Here is a 24,788-nt window from a genome sequence, read left to right on the forward strand (position 1 = left end):
TTCTCTTACGTTTAATAATACATTATGACTGCTACAGTGTAAAAAACGAGGGGTGGGGGTGTCCCCCACAAGTGGTATCATTGGTTAGTGAAAGGGAAGGCTATAGAAAAAAAGTGAAGGCATCCACCTATACACACTTTGTTAGATTGTCGTTTGTAAGGAGAGGCAGACAAATCTTTAGTACCAAGATTGTGCATCTCCACATAACTTGTCGCAAAATTATAGGCTTTTCTTTCCTCACGATTCCCCAAAAAAAAATAAAAAAAAAACCGAGACTTGGAACGTTATGGAGTGGTGATCTGGAATGAAATTGGGATCGTAACACCATCGTACCATGTGAGGTCCCACATCAATTGAAGAAGGGAACAAAACATTCATTGTAAGAGCGTGAAAACTTTTTCCTAATAGACACGTTTTAAAATTGTGAGACTGACATAATAGATCAAAGAGTAGACAATATCTATTAGCAGTAGGCTTGAGCTGTTACATATCGTTCTAAGTTATTACGAGACATTCTTTAAAACCAAAAAAGAACAAAAAAGCTTTTATTCATGCAAAACCACTCGTTAGACCTAAGTAAACTTCTAGACCAAGTCGAAATATTCTTACATCTGCATTAACACGTTAAGGTATCTAAAACAAGAGCGGATGATGCAAAATAACATACGAGACGAACGAACGAACGACACGGGTTTGAAAAAGAAAGTGAAATACATCAAAATAGTAATAGTTGAAAGTGGAGAAATAAAGAAGAGGGGCCTATTGGGTGTACTTGAATTTGATCACAATCTCTCATTCCATCCATCCATCAATCTATCAAACCTTTTTTTTCTTTTGGGTTTAGTGGGCCTAGTGATAATGGGCCAGGCCCACCACAGCCCACTCAAATAATTTTAGTCCAATCAGCGCAAGGGAATGATGGATTTGACGCCATCATGACACTGGCAGGGGACCAACAGTTCGTGCAATAATTTTGTAAGTGTTACACTATATATATATATATTTATTTATTTATTTATTTATTTTTGCTTGATTTTCAAGTTTTATAAAGTATTGATCAAATAGTAACCGTTCAAGTGGGGTGACTATTACGAAAGTGAAATGACACGACAATTATAACTACGAGTGTAAGAAAAAGTTGGTACAAACATCGTTAAATCAACTTGATTCAACAAACATAGCTAAAAGACAGATTGTACGTCACTAACACTTTAAGTACTCTTAAGATAAACACGAACACTTTCATTTGTTTGTAACCTCTAATAGATATATAATTTTTTTCGTTCGGGTAGGTGTTATAGTTAAATTCATTTTTCAAAAATGTTGTATTTAGTATCTGATAGTCGTTCCACTTAATATCCATATGCGACACAATCAATTTACATAGCTTATGTAAATGCATTAACGTTATAGAGGTCTATATGGGTTGGATTGAAAGTTTTTTTTGGACCGATTCAAAATGACCCGAGTAGGGTTCATAACCCAACTCTCTGTTTTTAGGGTTAGGTCGCTCGTCAAGTTGTTCATTTTTTTAATGATTTTAAAAAATCTTACTTATTCTACGTGTTCCATTAATAATTAAAACCATAACACATAATAACATCTATTATAATCGTCAAATATCTTTAGTCTTCAAAATAATTGCAAGTTTTTTTTGGACCGATTCCAACTGACACGACAATTATAGTTTCCAAAACAAAATTGAACCAATTTTATTTTTCATTTTTTATCTCGGTTTTTAAGAAAAAAGAAAAAAAAACAAACATGCCGACATCTCAACTCAATCATCCAATTACAAAACGACACATAAACACATATCGTCCCGTAATTCTATCCTTAATCTAATCAAAATCTAACAACATTAATCTAATCATATTTCATTTCATTATGATTACGTGATAATTATTTTAGTAAATAATTTCTATAAATGATTGAAATTCCAAAAAATAATAAGAGTTGATTCGATCCGATCCGATCCGTCCTCCTTTTATGACCTCGAGATTTGATGGACACATATCTTAAAAGATATCCTTCATTTAGATCTTTGTCCATCTTCTGTTTGATACGAATATTGTTGCAAAAATTCAACTCTCCTTCCACTACGAATTTTCTTCTTAAAATTAAAATTATATTATTTGAATATTAAGTTTGGTTCAAATTAATAAATTAAATAAAAATATTAATTAAAGGCTGAGGATAGAAGAGAAGAGTATGCAAAGATTCTTATACAATTTATAGTCCACAAAAGGTCTCATCAACTGTTAAACAATCATATCATAAAAATGAGATTTTGATTCATTGACGAACAATATATGGTGGACTAGGACTACATATGGTATTAGAGTTAGGGTATCGAGCAGTGTGCCAGCGAGGGACGTTGGGCCCTCAAATGAGTGGATTGTGAGACCCCACATCGATTAGAGATGGGAATGAAACATTGATTATAAGAGTGCGGAAACATCTCCTTAACATAGAAGGCTGATGATGATACGTAACGAGCAGTATGTCAGCGAGGACGCTAAACCCTTAAGGGGGTGGATTGTGAGACCCCACATCGATTAGAGATGAGAATGAAGCATTCATTATAAAAGTGTAGAAAGTTCTTCTTATCATACACGTTTTACAACCGTGAGGCTGATGACGATACGTAACAAGCTACCATGCAAACACAATAATGTATATCATATGAATTTTGTCTCAAAAAGACACGAATCTCTAAGAGATTTCCCGAGAATTATATTTGAAAAAAAAAAAAAAAAAAAAAAACCNCGGCTGAAGGGAGAAGACGACGAGAGGGACAGAATCGTGCAAGTCGATGAAGATTTCGACGTGCTTCTGCCAGAGAGAGATGAACAGGAGAGATCAAGAGGAAGATACATCGAATCAGAATCGGAAAATGGCTTCGAAGAAACCATATGCACACTCCGATTGAAGCACAACATCGGTCGTTCTGAGCGCGCCGATGTGTTCAACCCACGCGGAGGCCGCATCTCCACCGCCAACTACCATAATCTCCCCTTCCTCCGCCAAGTCCGCCTTAGCGCCGAACGAGGAGTCCTCTACAGCGTAAGTAGAGTAATTGCATCATATCTCCAATTTCAGAAGCCCTAACACGCAAATTTCTTCAAATCTCCAATTTGAAAAAAAAAAAAAAAAAAAAAAACCTATAAATGTAGCCTACATGAGCGAGACGAACATGGGAACACACCAAAACAATATTGCTCCGTCCAATAAAATGTCCATTCTCAAGCTATTCGGGTTCCCACTCGTCGAGCACAACGGCGTTCAACCGGAAACCCCCGAAGGGAGTGGCGGCGATATCAACTCCGACGACGACAGAAAGTTCCGCTGTCAATTCTGCCGCCGAGTATTTGCCAACTCGCAGGCCCTCGGTGGCCACCAGAATGCCCACAAGAGAGAGCGCCAAAGGGCCAAACGCGCCCTTTATTTCCACGCACTCCGACCGCCGCCGCTTTACACCAACGTTTACCCGGCCAACATTGGCAGTAGTGGTGATTCTAGAATTCTGCCTCGGAGCCGCAACGAGTACTTTACGGCGGCGTACGGCGGCGTATCGGCGTCATCAGGGCGGTGGATGTTCGGAAAAATGGAATCTTCAGGGTGTAAATTGGATGGTGAAAAGGGATTACCAAATCATGTGGGTGCTGTTGATCTTCATCTTAAATTAACTTTATGAACATTAATCACAATTTAATGGGAATTAGCTTATTTAATTACACCAATTTAATTCCAAAATTCATTTTTTTCTTTCATAAATTATGAGGAATTTTAAATTAATTCTTCTAAATAAATAACAAAAAGATAAAATAATTGAAGAGCCATGCACACTCCATCTCTCATGCAAACCCATTTTGTTGACGCCTCATTTGTTCGTAGAATTGCGCTATGAACTCGTCCGCCTTTGCATCGATCATTTTGTCGCCTCCGTCAATGGTGTTTACATCATTGTCGCTTTCGCTATCGTGGTCGAGTTCTTGAAGGTTGGGTTCAGAGGCATGTTGTCTTGTGCAAAAAGAAGACGACATCGACGTACAAGAAAACAATGTCAACGATGAAAACGACGAGGATGGCGATGATGACAATGGTATTGGTGACTCCTCGTAAACTTCTATCGGTTTTGGAGCCAACGATGTGTGGACTATGGTTGGAGGCGATTCGTTGTCTTGGATGTGGAGAGGGCGAATGGAGGCCAACAGCCGCTGCCACAAGCCTTTATCGGAACCCATGTCGACCGACGCATTTGATTTCTTCGATCGACGACGGAGCATGAAGAGGGAAAGCTTGAAAATTTGCATGGCTCGATTACTTTTCTTCTTGGTCTGGCCGGAGTTGGAGATGGGTTGGGATTTTAGGTCCATATAAGGTTTGGGAACGAGCGAGGAAGGAAGAAGGTGGTCGGAGGGCGCTCCGGGATGGAAGGCGAAGAAGAAGTTAAATTACAGGAGGAGGAGGAGGAGGGGAAATGGTTAGTTTTATAAAGAAAGGTGGCGGGCGGCCACGGCTATTTATGTTTAAATTTTGGAAAGGCTTATATTTAGGGGATGCAAGGTTGATGGAGGGCAGGTCTTAGTGCCCTAATTATTTGGGCTAAATTCAACCAAAACTTAGGCTTCTTTTTCCATTAAAGTATGTATAGATAAGCAATGCTCACAAGTTTTGTCATTCCCAAAACATGAATTGCTTGCAATTATTGCTATACGACGATCTCATAACCTTACATGTACTGGACTAAGTCATTTGGCTCGACATTCCCTCTGCTCGGAGTCAAGATCTCTCAATGCAACATTGCATATGAACATCTTGAATACTCATTCATCCCGATTCTATCAAGACATTGGACCTCCCGTGCCCATGTCATGTCATTTATGGATAATGTATTGGATGACGGGTGCATATATCAACCTCCGACACATGGGTTGGGGCGCAATACCGGCACACCCGTGTTGTCCGGTACTGTCCTTGAAAAACTCATTTAAAGAAAGTCGTCCGAGACACTCATCTTAACACGCTTGCCCGCACTGTGACACATGCGTGTGCCACAAAGTAGCTCGCTTAGGCCACAAGGAGAGGTAGGGTGGAAGAAAAGGAAAAGTTAAGAGTACAACTACCTTTTCTTAACTAAACTCGAACACTTGGTGAAAAGGAGTGGGACGTTTTTTTTAGCGCATATTTTTCATATTGATCAAGTGGGTTTCCTTTCATTTTCGGAAATCATTTCATACCAATGAGATTTAACTCAAGAAATGGAATTTTCCAGCAATATAAAAGGAATAGCTCTAAATCTTGAAATTGAGAACGTAGAGATTTTCGTGATAGCTCTCATACTCAAAACTCTTTTAACACCAATTCTAGATGTTAAACGGGTCGAAAAATGATGAGGTTCTATAGACGATTCATTCGAAGTAAGCTCGAGCTTTAAATCATGATTAAATATTAATATAATTCACCTAAGTTATTGTATGAATAGAGAATGGAGGTGGGTGTTAGGCTAAGGTGATGGATGGGTTAACCTAAAAAGTTAGTGTTGTGGCATTTCATGATGGTATTATGGTTGGTTTTGTCCTCAAAATAAGAACGAAAGCTGGATTTTGAAGTGTTTTCTATTGCTTCTTTTGAATCTTTCAAACCCATTTGCAGTTTGGTCACAAGTGTATGCCAGCCTTAGACATGGCCCATTCTCCCCAACTTCACTCCCACAAACTTCCTTCCTTTCAAAATTTGCATACCACGACCCCACTAACAGATATTATTTGTTTTAGCTCGTTACGTACCATTGTCAGTTTTACAATTTTAAAACGCGTCTATTAGAAAAAGGTATCCACACCCTTATAAGAAATAGTTCATTCCCCTCTCTAACTAATATGCGATCTCACAATCCATCTCCATAGGGACCCAACATTTTCGTTGGCATACCACCCAATGTCTAACTCTAATACCATATGTAACAGCTCAAGCCCATCACTAACCGATCAAACGATCTCACAATTCACCCCCTTAAAGGCCCAGCATTCTCGATGGCACATCACCCAATTTCTGACTCTAATACTACATATAATAGCTCAAACTCATCGTTAATAGATCAGCCTCACGTTTTTAAAGCGCATCTACTATGAAAAATTTTCAACATCCTTATAAAAATGGTTCGTTCTTCTCTACAACTTTTCTATCTAAAAATTATATTTATATTTATTAAATATAGTCTCAATTTTTCAATAAATGTTCTAACAAAACTACAAAATTAATTTCTTACCAAAACAGGTAAGTTCTAGATAAGTTTCTTAGAAATTTCTATACTTTTAATTTTATCTTTTAAATATTTTTTAATATGAGTAGACCCACGTCAATTTTCAAAAAAATATTAACGCAGTAAATAAATAAAAAAAATTTATAAAAAAAAATTTATTGATAATTTTAATGATTTTCAAGACGTCTAAACGGTTAAATGTCTAATAAAAAATATAACATGTTTCCATTTCTCGCCGTACATTAATATTAAAAATAAAAATTTGTGGTATAATATATTTACCCATCTTAATTATATATGAAGGATAAATTAAAAGAGCTAAAATAGATATTTTAAAAGAAATAAAATTCAAAAATATATATAATTTTATGAAATTTAGATTAATTAATGATAAGAGAGACAAAAATTATGGATCTGAGTGACAGCCAAGTCGCGTAATGAACAACAAATCGGCTGTTTTCTTTGGTTTGACCTTAGTTGGTCAACTCTTCAATTTTTTAAATTTTTTAGAAAAACCAAATATTTTCCGCTTAAAATGGGTAATTATTGGAAATTGAGAAATTTATTTAAAATTAAAAAAAAAAAATACAGAGATTTTGAATCACAATAATTGAGAGTGAGAAGAGCTTCCAGAACACGGTTTTGATGTTTAATTAAATAAATATTTTATATAAATAATTTTTAAATTTACTTTTTTTTTCTATATTAAAATAAAAATTAAAGAGTAATAGTTTTTGTTTTTCAAATTTATTTAACCATTCAAAAAAATATTTTAACACGAATTCGGTTAATATGAAATTATTCAAAATAAAATATATATATAAATTTTTAATTATTTAAAGTTTTTATTAATGTTGAATTTAATTATATATCTCTTATTTATTTGAGTGTCGTGGTGAAATATATTTTATATATATTAAAAAATAGGAGGAAACATGGATGTGGGTTCAAACGGCTATATTTAGATTTGAATTGGATTTAGCTCAAAACACAGCTGGAGGCATCAGTTGGCTGTCTAATCATACACTATTTCTTTTCAAATTTTTTATATTTATTAAATGTCTAATTAACTTTTATTATTCATTCATTTTTTAAATATTAAATTATATATTTATTTCTCAATTTTAAATTTGTGATTGGCAGCCAAATTTTTTTATATTTTATTTAATAAAAATTAACTCATCTATTAAACATAAAAATAAATTTTTGTTCCATAAATTGAAAATATTAATTTTTTTGAATCTAATAAATCTATAATTTTTTTAAATAGATAAAAAACTAAAAATTAAATTTTTGTGGTAATTACTTCTAATTTAAGGGTGAAAATACATACTTTTACTAAATGATTTTCTTTTTTTTCAAGATTAATTTTAGCATTCTTCAAGGAAGAAGGGGGAAATCAAATAAACAAAACTTACCTTCCAAGGTAATTTTTGGTGTTTTTTTTTTTTTTTTTATAAAAATAACAATTTTTATTGTTTAGTAATATGGATTATTTACAACAATTTAATATTAATTTATCAAACATTTTAACCTAATTTTCTTTTTAATACAGCTTTTATATTTTTAAAAATATAATTGACAACAATTATTTTAAAAACTCAAACTAGGCCTAAAAATCCCAATTAACTTCTTAAATCAGAAACTTACAAATTAAATTAATAAATAGATTTCTTGAATTGATTGTCTATATAGAAGAAGTTATATAAACTCCCAACAGCTACATCTCATACAAATTTTTCAAGCATTTCATAAATTAAACAATATTTAATTGGTTGATGATTTTATTTAATTCAATTTACAATGTTTATACCCCTTGACAAACGAAAATGCATTAGTTATTTGTGTTCGAAACAAAAAATACGTTAAATGTCTATCCTTCCTTGTATTTTCAATAGTTATAAATTTAGATTTTAAATTTTTTTAGATTCGATCGTCTACTGTGTTAGATGAACACGAGTTTGTTTTGGGGTTTCTCAAAATGTTTCATACTAATGGAGATAGTATTCCTAGATTATAAACTCAGGATCATTCTCTATTGGAGAAAGTTGTCTTCATCTAACATACTGTACATAAAATTGAGGATTTAAAGTTCCATTTGATTTGGTTAAAAATTAATTAGACAAAAGTGGAAGGACTATCGATGCAAACTTTAAAATTAAGAGACTAAACTTGTAATGGAAGAAAAACACGGGTAAAATAGCAATTTAGCCTAGAATATGAATAAATATATATATATATATAAAAAAAATAATATGTATCCAGGTTGGTTTATAGCGCGTACAGCCGTGTTCCCCCACCAGACGCCACCGCCCACAAAACCCCGTTCGACGCGTACAAAATTTCCATGTTTCGTATAAATAAATCATTTCGCCTTCTTTTTCCACCAAACACAAATCTAAAACTCCTCCAACTAAAAATCGATCAAAACCTGAAACCTCTCTCGTTTTTATTCTGTTCTTCTTCAAAATGCCAAGGAAAAACAGCAATGTGGGTCGTAGAGCATGGAACTTTCTTCGTCTAGCCATCATATGGGCTAGAAAAGGTGGTGTTTTCAAGCGGAGGTTTCTCATGGATCACCTTCGCCTTGTCCCCAAGTTTATAAAGACCCTCGGTCACTCAACGCCCCGTGGCCACCTACATTACGGTGATCATGAGCTTTCCTTCGACGAAACGCCTGTTTTCCACATAAGGATGCATCGTCCTACCTCCATGCGATTCCACTTACCCTGCATTACTCCAGAGACAGTTGATTTTGAATACGAGTTTGAAGACGACTGTGACAGTGACGATGATGGTAGTGAAGTTTATAGCCAGGATAGCGAGCAGAGGAGTTCGGGATATGAGGGTGGGGAGGAACAAGAGGATGAAGAAGAAGTGGAAGAAAATGGGATTGATTTGAGAGCTGAGAAGTTCATAGCTGAGTTCTATGAGCAAATGAAAATGCAAAGACAGATTTCATTTTCACAATATGATAAAAATCATTGAAACTAGAGTTTTGCTTATGAATTTTGAAGTTGTTTTTATAAATATGCATACAATAAGATTCATTCGTTACAGTTCTTGGGTGTTCTTTTTTTTTTCTCTGTTTAAGTCTACAATTCAAGGCATAACAAAAATGTATACAGATCAAACTCTAAAACCACCGAAACTGTACTTGAAAAGACAAAAATAATATAGCCAAAAACTGGCTTCTGGCATGTTTCCCCAAGTATCACCAATTCAAAGAATGCACTAATTTAGAATGCAATCGATCGATCAAGACGGGAACGATACAAAAAGGATTAAACCTAAACGAAGTTCTACTTGATAAATAGTATAAATACAATCCCTTTTTCAGTTTTCCACATGTTTGTCTCGTCCATACTACACTTAAATCAAGATACTTGTATGCTAGAGAGCTAAATTGTGTTGGGGGTGCAAAGAACAAAAGAAAAAAAAAAAAAAAAACCAAAAACACTTCACCGGAAAATTAAGCTCGTGCCAACTCGGAGGATGTCAAAACGCTATAATTGAGAAGAACACAATCTTCTGTATCCCACTACAATTACTTGTATAGTCTTTGATACGACTACTTTAAACCGGACAGCTACTTGCATAAAACACCTCATATTGGAGTTCATCCTCATAGTACACATTTAACCCAGCAAAAAGAATCGAGTTCCTTTTCTGAAAAAGACAAGTGTATCAGAAGGGGAAATTTTTACCATAACAGAAAAATGGGTCACATTTTTTGTTTCTGCCAGTGGACAAAAGGAAATATAAACTTAATACTCATAAGAAGTTGGTTTACCTTGAAAGAATGTAGTAGGAATAACTAGTGATAAATTATGCATCAACTTCCATTTTGTTGCTTTTCAAGATATAAGTCCAACTGCCCCGTTGCCGCCAGTATAAAACCTTCAAAAGTAGAGTTATAAAAGTTAATATTAAAAGAGAGGGAAAATACATTAAAATAGCACTTGAAGCATTGAAAATGTTATTAGGCATGTCACTGTGCTTGTAGTGGTAGTTCTCTTATACATTTTAATGGGAAACAGAGAAAACAGGGTATGCGGAATTTTAGAACTGATTTTACCTAGAAAGACAGGCGACGGCCTCCTGGGCCGAGATTTAAATTCTGGATGAAATTGTACACCCACATAGAATGGATGGCTTGGAAGCTCTAAAATCTGGAGAAAAAAGAGATGCATAAGATCTCATTGATTTAAGTATTGATACAGACCAGTAATGGCCTAGCACCTAATGCCATGAAATTGCCGGTGCAGGAATGACATCATTCAACACCTGACGATGAGCGAAAACTAGCACATCTCACAAATGGGAACCTACCTCCATTCGATTTCCAGTCTCATCCTTCCCAACAAATTTCAGGCCAGCTTCTTCAAATGTCCCGATGAACTCTGGATTTACCTGCAAAATAATGATTTTACTCGTGTCAAACCTTCCCAAGTTTCAAACTTCGCAGCCAGATAAACTTTAAAAACCTACCTCATATCTATGCCGATGCCGTTCATCCACATATTGTGAGTTATGATACCTATCAATCCCGAAAGAGTTAGGGGCAGGATAAATGCTACAACGAAATACTTAAGTACAAAAGATATACACTTGGGATTGAATTGGGACCATAACCAAACCAACCTCTTAGTGCTATTGGCTTAAAGAGACCCACGTGCAATATATAAAATTAAATGGCAAAATATATTGAAGGGGTACACGAGCATCAAAAGTAGTTACAAGGGTGAACTCAATACAACTACCAATATAGTTCAGGTACTTCCAATATAGTTTCTCCAACAAGTAATACTAGGGCGAACTGAAATTGTCATTAAGCATTTAAATGTGATAAAAGAATAAGAACACATACACCCTTGAAGTAATACAGTCAGCAGTCTGGAATAGTGTTCTTCGAGATCCTAATCTCATAGTACTTCCCATATGGGTCTTTGAACCCTACACATGAACACAGAGGGAAACAAGTCCTAACAGATTACATTTAGAAGTAGCTTAACAGTAAGCAACATACAAATTGTCTTAAAGAAATCAGCACCTCAGGCATGAAAATAACAACAGGATTTGGTGTCCCATCGTCAAACTCTGTACTGTTTGCCTTTTCCCAACCCAAAACCTAAAAGAAAGCAAACATATTAGGATGGAGATCGCAACAACAGAAATAAGATAAATACAATATTAAAAAAAAAATTGAAGTTTGGCTATTGAAAAAAAAATATCACTTACATTTCTAGCAAACTCAATTACAGATATCTGCATGCCCAAGCAAATCCCAAAGTATGGAACTTTGTTTTCTCTGGCATACTTTGCAGCTAATATCATACCTTTCACACCCCGATCTCCAAATCCTCCAGGAACCAAGACACACGATGCTTTCTGAAAAAAATAGGTTTATCAAGAAAGGATCGGAAAGGCTTTAAACCAAAAGCCATAATAAACCCTCCCCCTTTGTCCATCTCTTAAATATACTAACATGAAAATTGTAGTACTTTCAACATTCCAATTTCAAAACCGCAATTACTGAAAATTACATAATACAAACACATCGATTAACACAAATATGGTGTATTAAGGGACCACAATGTTTCGAACCTTATAACCATTCCATCAACTGAATAGACTGCTGGAGAAATTTGAACGACAAAAAAGAAATCCCACCACCACCAATGAAGTTAAATTATAGTTCACATGTATGCCAACAAAAGCAGGATAAGTGAGATTATGCAAGAAAAAACACTAAATACATAAAACATGAAAATGTCCCAAGAGTTGCTATATACCAAGTGTGCAAAGTTCAAAAAAAGGGAAAAAAAAAAAAAAAAAAAAAAAAAAAAAAAAAAGCAACACAATCATAATTTTTAAGCCCAAAAAAAGGTTCCAGGAAAAGCATACCCTCAGAGTCTCCCATGCAGTAGCATGTGCTTCCGGTGTCTACAAAAGAACAGTTCATTATTTAAATGATGGAATTATGGGCTAATAGAAGGCATTTGTGATTCCATGTACAAAAAAAAAAATACCGATTTGGAACTTTCATCCTCAAGATCAGTAGCCGCAATCCAATCTATTGATGGCTTCAAAGAACATGCAATGCATGCATGAAGAAGGGCCTGCAAAATAAGTTTAGATCCCAACAGGTCATACAAAAGCAATTAACTTTTTTCATATTATTTCTAGCTAGAAATTAACGTAACTCTCTAATAATGAAACAATACTCAATTTGCAGTTAAAATGTGCAGGATTGAATAAATGCTTGAATAATCTATGCATGTATGTATAATAAGTTTTGAAAACATATACTACAAGAGCCCCACAACCATGCATGTGGAAATAAGAGTAGTTGAATTCTTTGAGGAAGTACTAAAATAGCACCTTCACAACAGAAAGGTATGAATCTGTCAAACCAACGTACTTTCCTACCATCGCAATTTTCACCTAAAAGAGCCAAAATATTAATTATCTTAGAGTTCACAAAAATCATATAGACGTATCTAAATTACAGCATAAAGTAGACTAACTGAATTTGTGATATTATCATGGGTTGCAGCCATATTTGTCCAGTCACGCAAATCAGGAGCAGCAGCAATCCTGGGACAACATACATGGCTATTAGCATAAATAATCAAGTCACACTTTAGGCTGCTTATACGTATCCAGATTTCCTAAACAACTTTTCTTAACATTTTATTTTTGAGCGTTATTATTTTTTCTCCTAAGCTATGTAACACATGTAATGTCTTTAAAGGGAAAAATACATTTTAAGGCAATAAGTTTCCCAAGACACATAAAGGGCATCAATAAGTTAGGCGAGGCCAACTTCATAAAAAATAAACCAAGCTTTGTAGTTTTTTATAAGAAAATTCAATGAGTAATCTATATGCAACAATGGGTAGTTTCTAAAAGTGACAAATTGAATTCTTAGGAAGAATAAAGTCCTTGTGATTTGTTTTCTAAAGTCTCAATTTGAAGAAGTATTATCAGATTTCTATGAAAATGATTCGGAAACTACCTGAGCAAGTCAAGTTGTTTAAGAATTGAATGATGAGCATTCTGGTTCTGTGACAAATACAAACCCAAGAAACTGTAAGTATAATTTCCAACAAGATGCAACTAAGCCAAAAACGACAGAAAAACATAATCACATAAGATACATATACATATCCATAGATGCGCACATACATAAATACAAACATATGCATGTGAGCGTGCATATTCATGTGCATGCATGTATATAGTTTAACACCTACCCTAAGCAAAAGTGGAACGTGCCAGATGTTTGGGACATCATGGATATTGAGAATGTTACCAGCCTGAAAAGACAAAAAAAAAAAAAAAAAAAAAAAAAAAAAAAAAAAAAAAAAAAAAAAAAAAAAAAAAAAAAAAAAAAAAAAAAAAAGGCAAAAATTAGTAATCAATAATGAAAAGACAATTCCATCAAAAATTTAAAATCTCAATTAACAACTCACTGGAACATGGCAAAACTGTGAAAGCTTCTCCTTCGTGTTGTCCAGTATAGGCTACATATAATCCAAAACAAAAACCTTACCACACCTTGAAATATCAAAACCATTTTAATGAATATGAAGGCCAAAATTTAAGTCATTTAATAAAAATAACAATGCAATTGGGGATGGTTCAACAAAATTACTGCCAAACACAACATGAAACCATAGAACATATAACCAAAATAGCACATATTGCAGTACAAGAAAAAAAATGGACCAAGGTTATCATTCTGAACTCATACTATGATGCCAAAGGAAGAAAACAAAGTTGTAACCAAATGAAAAGTCCGGTGCATTTTGAAGCCTCTTATTATTTGCATTTGTTGGTAAAGAAAATGTACCTGAGCGGATCGGCATGCCAGCAGATGTGGAGTTAAGCCTAAAGCTCTCAGTTCTCGAACACTGTGTTGTGTAGGCTTCGTTTTCTGTGTTTTAAGACAGATAGATAGTGAGGACTACATTCATCATAAAATGGAGACAGAAAATTTATAACCAGACTAGATATAAGAGAACAGAGAATAAACTTTATACAAACTATTTGCACAGTATAAAAAAGATAGATTCTTACTTGCTCCCCAACAACACCCAATACTGGTACTAAGCTCACATGGATAAGGCAGAAGTTGTCTGGGCCTAACAATAAGAAGTGAAATGATAAAATAGTAAATAATGAATAAATAAATAAACTATGGTTTCTAAGAGCTTGATCAACATTAGTGCACATAAGAGTTATATATGACTAGACTCAAGTGCTCATCAAACATAGAAAAAATGTTTGCATTGTTATCTTACCAACTGAAAAGGATAGTTGTCGCAAAGCTTCGATGAATGGCATTGATTCAATGTCACCTTAAAAAGGCCACAAAAAATTTATTTCTTGGAACAAAGCATACATTATGAAAATAGTACCAGGGAAAAGTTTCAGACTAATGTAATTGATAAGTTACCTACAGTCCCTCCTAGTTCTATCACACAAACATCAGCAGGGCCCTCCTGGCCGTCCACAGGAATGGTAGCTACTGACTCAATGCGATTTTTAATTGCATCTGTGATGTGTGGAACCACCTAAATTCAATGATATTATAAAAATAATACTAAGAAATTAGTCTGGAAAGATAAAAAGTAACATCTGTGCAAGGAAAACTGGCAGCATGATACATATGAAGCATCACCTGAACAGTCTTCCCAAGGTAATCACCTCTTCGTTCCTTCTCGAGAACAGACTGATAAAATTGCATACATAGAATCAATGAGCAAGCTAGTACAATACATAAGTATGAACTTGAACAAAACTTATTCCAATTACCTGATATATTTTTCCTGTCGTAATATTGTTCTCTCTTGTCAACGTTAAATCTAGGAAACGCTCATAGTTTCCCAAGTCTAGATCAACCTGAAATAATAAATATAAAGACAATCATGCCTCAAATGAAACTGAAAGGAGAATATATTCAAACAATTTTACACCATGTCTCAAAAGGAAACGCAGAGTCATTTTTGAATGGCTGGAATGGAAGCTACCTCACCGCCATCATCAAGAACAAAAACTTCCCCATGTTCGAAGGGAGACATGGTACCGGCATCCATATTCAAGTACGGATCTGAAAATTCAAACGCCACAAACCATTAAGGACCAACTCAGGCACGTGCAAGCAATCGAACCATAATCATTTTTTTAAATGAACTAATAATCTGAAGAGAACATGCAGACCATCACCAGACCACTGAGAAACGATCGGAAAGACAAGAATAAACTTCCGCTAAACAAAAGTAGGACAAAGACTCGTCATCAACACGCCACCGTGATGAACTAATCACAGTCTAAGAGAATACAAGCATATAAAAAAAAAAAATCCAAAATCCGAAAAAGAACACCGCTAAAAATCAAATAAACAGAATCCAAAACATGCACAATAAATCAAACAAGTTGACAGAGGGAAAAACTCATAAAAAGCGACAACATTGTACAGTTCGGGGAACAAAATGCAGCAAGAATAAAAAACAAAAGGCGAAAAACACAAGAACAGTGCATAGAATACATCGTTGTTTGACGAAAACAATAAGCAAAAGAAGAAGAGAGGAAAACCGATTTTGATGGAGGTGACTCGCAGGCCACAGGCTTTGAGGACGAGGCCAATACTGCTGGCGGTGACGCCTTTGCCGAGTCCACTGACGACGCCGCCGGTGACCAAAACGTACTTCATTGTGCAGAAATTGAGAGGAAAAAGAGTTTCGGCTAATGTCTGAGCGGGAAAGCTTGAGGGTGAAGAAGAAGAAGGTGGGAGGTTCGGCTTTGTTCGTTACCAGGTTTTATACTAAACCTAGAAAGAGAGACCGAAGTAAAAAGGGGTTTTGACTCGCAGTCTGGACTGGACTCTCTCAACAATCTAAGTGCATGCGTTTCTTCCTTCCAGGGCTTTATATATTCACCCTATCCCTAAAACCTTTCGTTTTTTATTATTTTTCTTAATTCTAAATAATATCCTTTTACATTTTAATTTTAATTTATTCCCTAAACCAAATATTATATCAATTTCATAACTAACTAAATCATTTTACGAAGATCGTAACCGTAACTCTTGAAAGTATGACCTACACGAAACAATGACCTTGCGTATTCCTTCCGTCTTCAATGTCGACACCAACGATAACTAGTACGAGGAAGATCCAAGCTCCAACGTCGTTAAATGCAGTGATGGTCGTGGTGGTTGTTGAGAAGTTTGAACTCAACCATAACAGTCAAAGCTTACTGCTAAAAGATATTGTTTAATTTGGTGTATTACGGTTAGTTTCACTGTATTAAAGCGTGTCTGTTAGGGAGAGGTCTCTACACTCTTATAAAAAATGATTCGTTTACTTCTCCAACTGATATGAGATCTTACGTCAATTAAATTGCGAGAAATATTATAGAAAAGACAATGTAGAACGACGCTCGTAAACGCAATTTCTACCTAACTCGTAGCAATAAAAGTCAAATTCAACTGTTTGGGTTAAAATTGGAATGGGAAAATATTTCTTTTAAAAAAATAAAAAGTGGATGGTAAAGAGTATTAGTGGATAAGTTTGGAGGTTAAATTTGGTATAAAAGAGTAACTTGATTTTGGTGGTATGTAATTAATATTATAAATAATAATTATAAAAATGAAGAATTGGGTGAAGAATCGGAAGCCTTTATTTTATATACATAAAATATTAATTTAAGAAATGGGTTAAGAATTGTGGTACGTAAAATGAAGAGCTTTTGGTATTAAAAGAAAAAATCAATAAACTTGAAAATGAAAGGCACTCCTTTCAACAGAATAAACACTTTACCCTTTTGGCTTTGACTATTTATATCTATCACAGAAGAATAAATCATCAAATATTCTGATGGAAAAGGGTTTCTTTATATGTACATATATATACATATTTTTTCCGATTTTTTTTAAATATATTTCATACCTATAATTTAAACGCGAAGTGAGAGTAGTCGAATCACTAATTTGTTTGCTAAAAACGTTTAAATCTTAATTAGTTTAATAAAGAAATGTTTAAATGAGAGGATTATGAGCACAATTATATAAAATGATATGAGTTGACAAATATACTCATGTTTTAAAGAAAATTAGGGGAAGGATATTAGTAAGTTTGAGAAAATTTTTGAAATTTCAGTGCAGTGACCCGTATTACAAATATCAAATATTATCAATATTTATAGCAGTCTTAAAAATGAGTTCCCGACCATAAATATAAGGTAACGGGACAAGTTTTAGCTTTTGGTAGGAAGAGGTTCCTTTTGGATGTGGATCAATCACAATGTTGTAAAGCTTATTCGTGTTGACTTTGTAACGTATAAAAAAATGTATCTATTAGAATTAAGAAGATTCTTCATATAATATTTAATTTAGTAGACTTTATACCTTCTTTCATTTCTATATTATTTATAATATTGATTCTTGTGGTTGCAAATAATATATTTATTTTCTTGTTTTTAGTCATTGTCGATGAATTATTTTTTAAAAATACAAAATAATTTTAAATTTCAATTTTAGAGTATGTTTGTGAGTAATGTTAATTTAATTTGCTTAAAAAAAGTATTTTAATAAAATTACTTCCAAAGCTGTTTTTCAAAGGAAAATAAGAAAAAGGGAAAGAAATAAAGCAGTGATATGTGAAGGAAAACAAAATAGAATACTAAATAAACTCAGAGCCCAAGAAGCCATGTGGGAGTTCTTTTGTAAAACAAAGATCTCAAGAACATGATGTACCTATGCCTACTACTCATAAATGGAACAGGAAAACGGTATGGCCATGAAGAACTCCACAACTAATTGCCGCCAAATTAAGAAGATTGAACAAAACTTGAGAGAATGTTTTTCTTCAAGGTGAACTCGTCTGCTTTTGCTGGGCTTACCGCCTGCATTTGATTGAAACAAAAAGAAGTGCAACAAAGTTGTCAGCTTTCATTCCAACGAAACTCGAACCGCAACAAATAAGAACCTCTCGACAGGTCAAATCGGATATGTAATTATTGGAATAATTGTTGAAGACTCAAATGGTGGATATGCAAGCATGATAACTTATATGCTGTATCACCATGAATCTAGGAACTTTTGCTTATCATTTGGTCTACGTCGGGAACTGATAACATTCGAGATTATGCAGGATTATACACAAAAGATCCTCTTTTGGCTCTCTTTAGCCCTATGTGGTCGTCCTCCACTAGTAGGTTTTTTCGAAAAACTCATTTATTCTGGTGTGGATGGTAGGCAGGCCTATATTTCTTCATTTCAATACGACTTCTTACGAGCGTTGTTTCTATCTACTATTATCTCAAAATAATCAAGTTATTAATGACGGGACGAAACCAAAAAATAACCCCTCACGTGCGGTTGAGCTCAAGTAATTAGTTAGCTACTTGGCTTTTTTGGAACAAAAACTCCAAACAGAGCATTGCTATTTCATTTAAAAAGAAAACGTCTAAAAGACTAACCTTCTCGAGTATGCGCTGGATCCTTTCGATCTCGGACTTGGCATAATCACCACCTTTCTCCAGACATTTTTTAGCAGATTTCAAGTATATCTTCCCATACCTGCAGAATAGCAATCAACAACTATGAGACAATACTTCCTACATAATCCAGCAATTAATTCCTGGAAACATAGTTTTTTTTCATAAGAGGAAATATGGAAAGCTACAAACAATCTGAAGCTTATTGAATTACTATATGTTACTGTTCTTAAGAAACTGAATGCTAAAATCAAATAAAGAATTGTATACTTTGCAGGTGATCCGCTGAGCTTTCCAACTTCTACTTCCATCTTGGAATAAACATTCTTTTTCTCTGCATCATTGCTAGCAGCTACAAACTCTTTCACCAATGAATCTAAACTAGCAACTATACCAGCCTACAAAAAAAATCACATACTTGAGCAGACCATTAAACAAGAATATAAAATTTGAACATCGTCATTCGCTAACATTGGCTGTAAGTTGTCCCTTCACGTCACGATTGGTCCCGGTCTTTTCGTTGATGAAATTAACAAAGTCACCAACATCTCTGCCACCATCGTAGTCTTCACCATCTTTGTTGCCTTTTGGGAAGAATTTTAATGTAGGGAAACCACTAATGCCATACCTGTAGTATAATTGGATACCGACCCCTTTAATATTAACTTGGAGAAAACACTAAAAAGACAAACCCCATGGCAAATTAATATACATGTAAACTTTACTTTTCAGCTAAATCCTTGTATTTGTCAGCATCTAAGTTAGCGATTACGACGTCACTTTCCAATTTAAATGCTGCAGCCACCTTTTCATAAATCTGAGGGAAAATATAGTACGATATTAAATTGTTTATTATTCATGATAATTTACCAACAGAAGCATAAGAAGAAAACTACTTACTGGAGCAAGGTTCTTGCAGTGGCCACACCTGAGATGTAGAGTTTAATTAGATACTTCAAAATCATACTAAAATAACACACACACACACACACAAAAAAAAGGTTAGATACCAGGGTGCATAAAATTCAACCAGCACATCTTTGCTTGAATCTAAAACAATCTCGTTGAAATTATCTGGTGAAAGCACAACCACAATGGATGGAATTGATGCAATCTTCACATTGGTTCCTGGAAGAATAGTAATCGGGGAAATACCAAAGGCCATTAGTTATACCATCTAAAGTATCAGTATAAGTGGGGTGGGTCTTCCTAGATACAGTTTCATGAAACTTTGATCAACATTTATTGTACAGAGAGTTAAATCTGAAAACAAACTTATTGGGTTAATGCTAAAAATGCATCTAAATAACTTTATGATATGTAAGACGTTCTTTGGGGATAGGTTAGCAAAAGAGACGGAAAGAGTTTTTACCCATTATACGATCACAAACTATTAAGGTGCACTGTGCATGCCTAGTAGCTATTCATATGTCCCCATCAAGAACAATAAAGCCAAGAGTGAAATGCAAGGAGTCTGAATTAAAAGCGTTAGAATGGAGTACATTCTTTAAATCAGACAACGCAAATTGGGTGTTTACAAAAATTTAGCACGTTAAAAAAAATGATTTTACAGGAATGAACAACTACCTCCTAAACTGTTCACAAACTCGGCAAGGGCTTCAGCTGTACGTGGACCTTCATATCTGTATAAGAGATTGATAAGTGAAGTTTATAATCAATATAATAAACAACCAGTTTTCAGATAAAAATATCATGCTATGAAATAACTTCCTCATTACTATTTTCAAAATAGCTTTCCTTACTTTTGCGGTTCAAGCGATCCCTTGGGAAACCATTGAATTGTTGGGTACCCAGAGACCCCATATTTACTGCATACGCCCTTGTGCTCATCACAGTCGACCTACACAATATGATTAAAAATTTCCATATTAACTCTCGTTTTCGAGTTGAGGAAGAGCATTCGAGTAACAAGGGTAAATAATAGAACAAAAGCATTTGAAAACAACTGCAGTTTTGAGAAAAAATGCTTGCGAACATTTTTTTTTTTTTTTTTTTTAAGAGTGGTGGATGGGGCGAATTGTAGAATCTAATAGTCACGGCGGGCATCAAAGATCATATCCACAAAATATCATTACAAAAACAGAGTACGGAGATAATGTAGATAACCTAACGAATATTAATTTAATTGATACAGAACCACGGTAAAGAACTGACCTTTCCGATCAAAACAGATTTTGCTTTCTTAAAGCTGCTTCCAAGCTTTTCATAATCTGGCGCAAGCTTCTTACAGTGCCCACACCTATTACAACGATAGGGTAAACTTTCAGTATTCATATGATCGGGGAGATAAACTACGAGCAATTGGAAATATCCCTCAATGCCTACAGGTATTCCACAAGCAGGAGAAAACCTCCCCAATGTGATTAATTTCGATGACTACTTCTCTTTTAGTAAGAACTACAGCAAAAGTGAGTTCAAAAAATGGGCGGATCAATCTAGACACAGCATACAGATCTGGCCCAGGCCATGATAACTAAGCTACAAACACAGCATATGACCGACGCGACATATGACAACCTCCTCCATAGACATATAAAATGTTACAAAAATAAGAAAAGAGCATTTCCGCCATCGATCATTCGTAATTCCACTTTATATTCTCGTCTAAAGAACAAGAACAGACAAGGAGATTACCTACAAATTTCCAACTGTAACATACAGATCTACAACCAACCAATCACAAGGAACAATACATAAATGTCCCAGTTTAGAATCGAGACATTGCACAAACTATTCAATTTCAAATCACAAGAAGACGGATTACCAAGGAGCGTAGAACTCAACCAGAGCTCCTCTATCTTGGCCGACTTCGTCCTCGAAGTTTTCCTCCGTCAACACTACAACATCGTCGGCCACTGCCGAAGACAAAAATAAGGCCAGTGCGGCAAACGCGAACCAGATCTGATGCTTCGCCATTTTTATGATCACTTCACAAAGCTTCGAATGAAAAATGGGAACGAAATGTTGTAAATATCGGGAAATCGGGCGGCCGATTGAAAGCAGGTAAAGTTTGACTCGGAATTTCTACCCTGCGGACTCGCCTTATTCTCTCACCCTACAATGTTCCAATAGACTGTTGATTTGATCTGGTGGCGCAAGGCAATTGGATGATGCTTAGGATACACGATTCTTATTATGGAGAATCTTCCACTTGATTTTCACTCTAAGTATTGACGTGTTATATTGACGTGGCGAACTGTGATAGGTTGGAGTACGTGGAGATCCGGTGTGGCTTTTTCGGAATTTGATTATTTTTTTAATTCATTGGGCTTGGGATTGGGCTTGAAATCAAACACCGTGGGCCTTCAGCCCATCTGATCCCCGGCCCAATTTACTTTTGGGTTTGGGGTCTAGACAAATTTTAAAAATTAGATATATGAGATTTTCTAAAAATGTCCGAATAGTATTTTTTATTAAAAAAATAAATTAAAAGAAAGTCTAAAATTAAATTTTTTATAAATAAAATGGTTATTAAATACCACTATGAAAGAATTAATAAAGGTCTAAAATAGCAATTTCCACGTAGTTTTTTTTTTTTGGTTAAAATTTTCATAATAAATAAAAGAGCGCAATATTCCCCCCATAGGCCATCGCAAAAAGGGCAGCCTAACGTGGCAAGATATGATTGGCTGAAACTCAATAAGCTCGAATTTGATTGGTCTGTATGTAAGAAGAACACGTCGCTAAGCGTAGTGACTGGGCAAGGTCCTCAGCTTCGCCATATTTTTGTTTCGGTGGAATCGACTCGACGACCAAGTTCAGGCGGCGACTCCGGCTCTGAATTCCAGAGCGAAGATTTGGATTCAGAGAGAGAGACAGAGACAAGAAGCAAGTTCGTTTGATCTTCGTGAAAAATCCAGTAATGTGCCTTGTTGATCTGTGATCGATTCCACGAACTCTGAATAATTTCTTTGAGAGATCATTTCATTTCCCCCCTTTGTGTTTCTTACACCTACACCATTTCATTTCCCCCTTTGTGTTTCTTACACCCTTCGTCACTCTCCCCGATGGCGCATCGGAGAACGAAACTCTTCTTCGTTGTTTGTGCCCTCTGCTACGTTCTTTCCGCCATTGCAGGGTATTGTTGAATGACCCTACATTCTCATAACCTGCACGTCTTTGTAGCTTCATTGCAATGGCTATTTCATCTCGCTTTGTGCTGGTTTTTCTTGTTTTTGGTAATCAGGAAGAGCTATTACGACATACTGCAAGTGCCGAAGGGTGCGTCAGAAGAGCAGATCAAAAGGGCGTATAGGAAGCTCGCTCTGAAGTACCATCCTGATAAGAATCAGGGAAACGAGGAAGCCAATAAACGATTTTCGGAGATTAGCAATGGTAATATTGTCCTCCTTTTGATGTTTCTTTTCAAGATTGTGACATTATTTTTCAGATTCAGGATTTATCAATTTGGTTGTTTGATTTAGCTTATGAGGTTCTAGCCGACGGAGAGAAGAGGAACATTTATGATAGATACGGAGAGGAGGGTCTGAAACAGCATGCTGCAAGTGGAGGTAGAGGTGGAGGGATGGGGATGAACATTCAGGATATTTTTAGTCAGTAAGTTAATTCATTCTTTACAATATTGAGTTTTCTCTAATGAGTTAGCCATGGTTCGCTTAATCATTACAGTTTTCTTGTGTTTATTTTGTTAAATGAAGCGCATTATTGGTGAAAGATGCCTATATGGTGGTTGATCTATGATATTCCCATCTATGATTTCTCCAATTTAGTTTAGATATGCACTTCCATTTTGTGTTCTTGATTGAACTTTTGGGTGTTTTCAATTTGAGAATTTGTGCCAGTACTGATTATTGACATTGTAAAATTTGAAGGTTTTTTGGCGGAGGAGGTGGTATGGAAGAGGAAGAGAAAATTCCTAAAGGTGACGACGTAGTTGTGGAATTGGATGCGTCATTGGAAGATCTCTACATGGGTGGTTCATTGAAGGTAAGGTTTCCCTATTGCATTTTACATAATTGCTCAATATATCCATTGGAGGAAGAGATGATCTCAAAATCTAGCCAAAGAAGATTTAATAATTCCCCTAGTGGCTATAATGTCGAAGGAGTTCTTGCCTAAGAAAGGCCAAATTTGTTGTATGGATTCTTCTGTTAGAAGGCTTCATATCCGTTATAGAATTTAGAAGAAACACTGTTATCCACGCCTTTCTTCCAACTATTATTTTCGCTAAGCATATCGCCGAATATAAACTCACTATTCCTGATTAAATTTTTGTATCGATATTTATCGCAGATCTCTGTTGTCGTGCTTTTAGGGTTAATGCCAAATCTTCCGTATGTATAAATGATACAATGGATCTCCTTTTCCAAAGCTTCCTTTTCACTCTGGAGCTTTGGAGTAGAATTATTGGCATTTTCATGAATGTGTTGGGTATAGATGCCTTGAAGGACGTGCCTTTTTCCTTGCTTGTTTTTTGTGGCCATTACTTTAGGGAGAAATCAAAGACTATGCTTTTAATGCCTTGAGAGCCATCTTATGGGAAGTTTGGTTGGAGGGAAAAAATGGCAGGGTCTTTGTAGGAGAGGAAAATGATGTAGGACTTGTGTGATGAGACTTGTGTTTTCATATTCTTTTGGCCATTTTCAATTTTCTTTCCTTGATTTGTATCTATTGGAGAGGATTGTTGTCATTCCATACACTCTCTGAACTTTTTGCCTTGTAATTTCATTTGATTATGAAAAATTTCCTGTTGAAAAATGTCATATATTAGGAAACTATTTTCATAACTGTGCTTTAAACGAAGTAGTTGTGGCTGCCGTTTACCAATTAAACCTTTGCCACTCTCCCATCCCAAAAGTTATCAACACCTACCAATGTGGCTTTTGTCTCTTTCATATTCCTCAGAACAGATTTGATCGACCGAACACATATCTTCCTTTTCAATTTCAAAATTTAAGACTATTGGCCAACATACTTCTGTAGCTTCATTCTACCATTCTAGTGGTGATATCCCATGTTTTTTTTTTTTTTTTTT

General features: G+C 35.1%; 6 protein-coding genes and 1 long non-coding RNA gene across 10 annotated transcripts in view; 3 read left to right on the forward strand and 4 right to left on the reverse strand.

Moving 5' to 3' along the window:
* Positions 1 to 3,196: 3,196 nt before the first annotated feature.
* LOC111488312 (zinc finger protein 6-like) lies at positions 3,197 to 3,697 on the forward strand. The gene has a single exon (XM_023136010.1). The coding sequence runs from the start codon at positions 3,197 to 3,199 to the stop codon at positions 3,695 to 3,697; it is 501 nt and encodes a 166-aa protein (XP_022991778.1).
* Positions 3,698 to 3,766: 69 nt separating this feature from the next.
* Positions 3,767 to 4,700, reverse strand: LOC111488167. The gene has a single exon (XM_023135833.1). The coding sequence runs from the start codon at positions 4,377 to 4,379 to the stop codon at positions 3,858 to 3,860; it is 522 nt and encodes a 173-aa protein (XP_022991601.1). The 5' UTR covers positions 4,380 to 4,700; the 3' UTR covers positions 3,767 to 3,857.
* Positions 4,701 to 8,734: 4,034 nt separating this feature from the next.
* LOC111488313 lies at positions 8,735 to 9,253 on the forward strand. The gene has a single exon (XM_023136012.1). It carries the CDS (start codon positions 8,735 to 8,737, stop codon positions 9,251 to 9,253), a length of 519 nt encoding a protein of 172 aa, XP_022991780.1.
* A 296-nt stretch (positions 9,254 to 9,549) lies between these two features.
* LOC111488165 (CTP synthase) lies at positions 9,550 to 16,176 on the reverse strand. 3 transcript variants are annotated; one of them, XM_023135830.1, is made up of 23 exons: positions 15,869 to 16,176; positions 15,304 to 15,383; positions 15,089 to 15,175; positions 14,955 to 15,005; positions 14,730 to 14,847; positions 14,575 to 14,631; positions 14,351 to 14,415; positions 14,124 to 14,207; positions 13,744 to 13,794; positions 13,525 to 13,587; positions 13,287 to 13,333; positions 12,796 to 12,865; positions 12,650 to 12,712; positions 12,298 to 12,387; positions 12,173 to 12,211; positions 11,507 to 11,656; positions 11,319 to 11,396; positions 11,136 to 11,221; positions 10,757 to 10,805; positions 10,598 to 10,678; positions 10,344 to 10,437; positions 10,059 to 10,165; positions 9,550 to 9,934 (listed from the first exon to the last, which is right to left on the reverse strand). In XM_023135830.1, the coding sequence occupies exons 1-22, from the start codon at positions 15,984 to 15,986 to the stop codon at positions 10,101 to 10,103; spliced, it is 1,686 nt and encodes a 561-aa protein (XP_022991598.1). In that variant the 5' UTR covers positions 15,987 to 16,176; the 3' UTR covers positions 9,550 to 9,934; positions 10,059 to 10,100. The 3 variants fall into 3 exon arrangements, with proteins under 3 accessions (XP_022991598.1, XP_022991599.1, XP_022991600.1); XM_023135831.1 differs by lacking the exon at positions 15,869 to 16,176 and having other exon boundaries at positions 15,309 to 15,384; XM_023135832.1 differs by lacking the exon at positions 15,869 to 16,176 and having other exon boundaries at positions 15,250 to 15,331.
* A 1,755-nt stretch (positions 16,177 to 17,931) lies between these two features.
* On the reverse strand, positions 17,932 to 21,785 carry LOC111488195 (probable protein disulfide-isomerase A6). The gene is made up of 11 exons (XM_023135866.1): positions 21,558 to 21,785; positions 20,948 to 21,032; positions 20,536 to 20,633; positions 20,360 to 20,415; positions 19,783 to 19,900; positions 19,673 to 19,700; positions 19,498 to 19,589; positions 19,244 to 19,400; positions 19,043 to 19,170; positions 18,755 to 18,854; positions 17,932 to 18,178 (listed from the first exon to the last, which is right to left on the reverse strand). The coding sequence occupies exons 1-11, from the start codon at positions 21,707 to 21,709 to the stop codon at positions 18,104 to 18,106; spliced, it is 1,089 nt and encodes a 362-aa protein (XP_022991634.1). The 5' UTR covers positions 21,710 to 21,785; the 3' UTR covers positions 17,932 to 18,103.
* A 731-nt stretch (positions 21,786 to 22,516) lies between these two features.
* Positions 22,517 to 22,845, reverse strand: LOC111488276. Its single transcript, XR_002719187.1, has 2 exons — positions 22,783 to 22,845; positions 22,517 to 22,745 (listed from the first exon to the last, which is right to left on the reverse strand). It is a non-coding gene; the product is annotated as an uncharacterized LOC111488276 (long non-coding RNA).
* The window catches only part of LOC111488275 (dnaJ protein ERDJ3B-like), a 4,076-nt gene continuing 1,897 nt past the window's right edge, over positions 22,610 to 24,788 (forward strand). Inside the window, exons 1-5 of one of the 2 annotated variants that reach the window (XM_023135975.1) lie at positions 22,610 to 22,724; positions 22,762 to 22,871; positions 22,980 to 23,128; positions 23,218 to 23,350; positions 23,626 to 23,740. In XM_023135975.1, coding sequence (XP_022991743.1) covers positions 22,801 to 22,871; positions 22,980 to 23,128; positions 23,218 to 23,350; positions 23,626 to 23,740 — 468 coding nt within the window. In that variant the 5' untranslated portion in view covers positions 22,610 to 22,724; positions 22,762 to 22,800. Of the gene's footprint in view, positions 22,872 to 22,979; positions 23,129 to 23,217; positions 23,351 to 23,625; positions 23,741 to 24,788 lie in introns of both variants that reach the window. The other variant, XM_023135974.1, reaches the window with a different exon arrangement.

This window comes from Cucurbita maxima, unplaced genomic scaffold, assembly GCF_002738345.1.
Source record: "Cucurbita maxima cultivar Rimu unplaced genomic scaffold, Cmax_1.0 Cma_Scf00013, whole genome shotgun sequence".
Classification (NCBI taxonomy): Eukaryota; Viridiplantae; Streptophyta; class Magnoliopsida; order Cucurbitales; family Cucurbitaceae; genus Cucurbita; species Cucurbita maxima.

Coding starts and splice junctions, on each gene's coding strand:
- LOC111488312 (XM_023136010.1), top strand. CDS start 3,197: ATGGGAACACACCAAAACAATATTGCTCCGTCCAATAAAATGTCCATT.
- LOC111488167 (XM_023135833.1), bottom strand. CDS start 4,379: ATGGACCTAAAATCCCAACCCATCTCCAACTCCGGCCAGACCAAGAAG.
- LOC111488313 (XM_023136012.1), top strand. CDS start 8,735: ATGCCAAGGAAAAACAGCAATGTGGGTCGTAGAGCATGGAACTTTCTT.
- LOC111488165 (XM_023135830.1), bottom strand. CDS start 15,986: ATGAAGTACGTTTTGGTCACCGGCGGCGTCGTCAGTGGACTCGGCAAA. Junction 12,866..13,286: donor AAACAACTTGACTTGCTCAG/GTAGTTTCCGAA, acceptor ATGTTGTCCCAG/GATTGCTGCTGCTCCTGATT. Junction 12,212..12,297: donor AGGATGAAAGTTCCAAATCG/GTATTTTTTTTT, acceptor GTTCTTTTGTAG/ACACCGGAAGCACATGCTAC.
- LOC111488195 (XM_023135866.1), bottom strand. CDS start 21,709: ATGGCGAAGCATCAGATCTGGTTCGCGTTTGCCGCACTGGCCTTATTT. Junction 21,033..21,557: donor GTTGAGTTCTACGCTCCTTG/GTAATCCGTCTT, acceptor TCGTTGTAATAG/GTGTGGGCACTGTAAGAAGC. Junction 20,416..20,535: donor GGATCGCTTGAACCGCAAAA/GTAAGGAAAGCT, acceptor TCTCTTATACAG/ATATGAAGGTCCACGTACAG.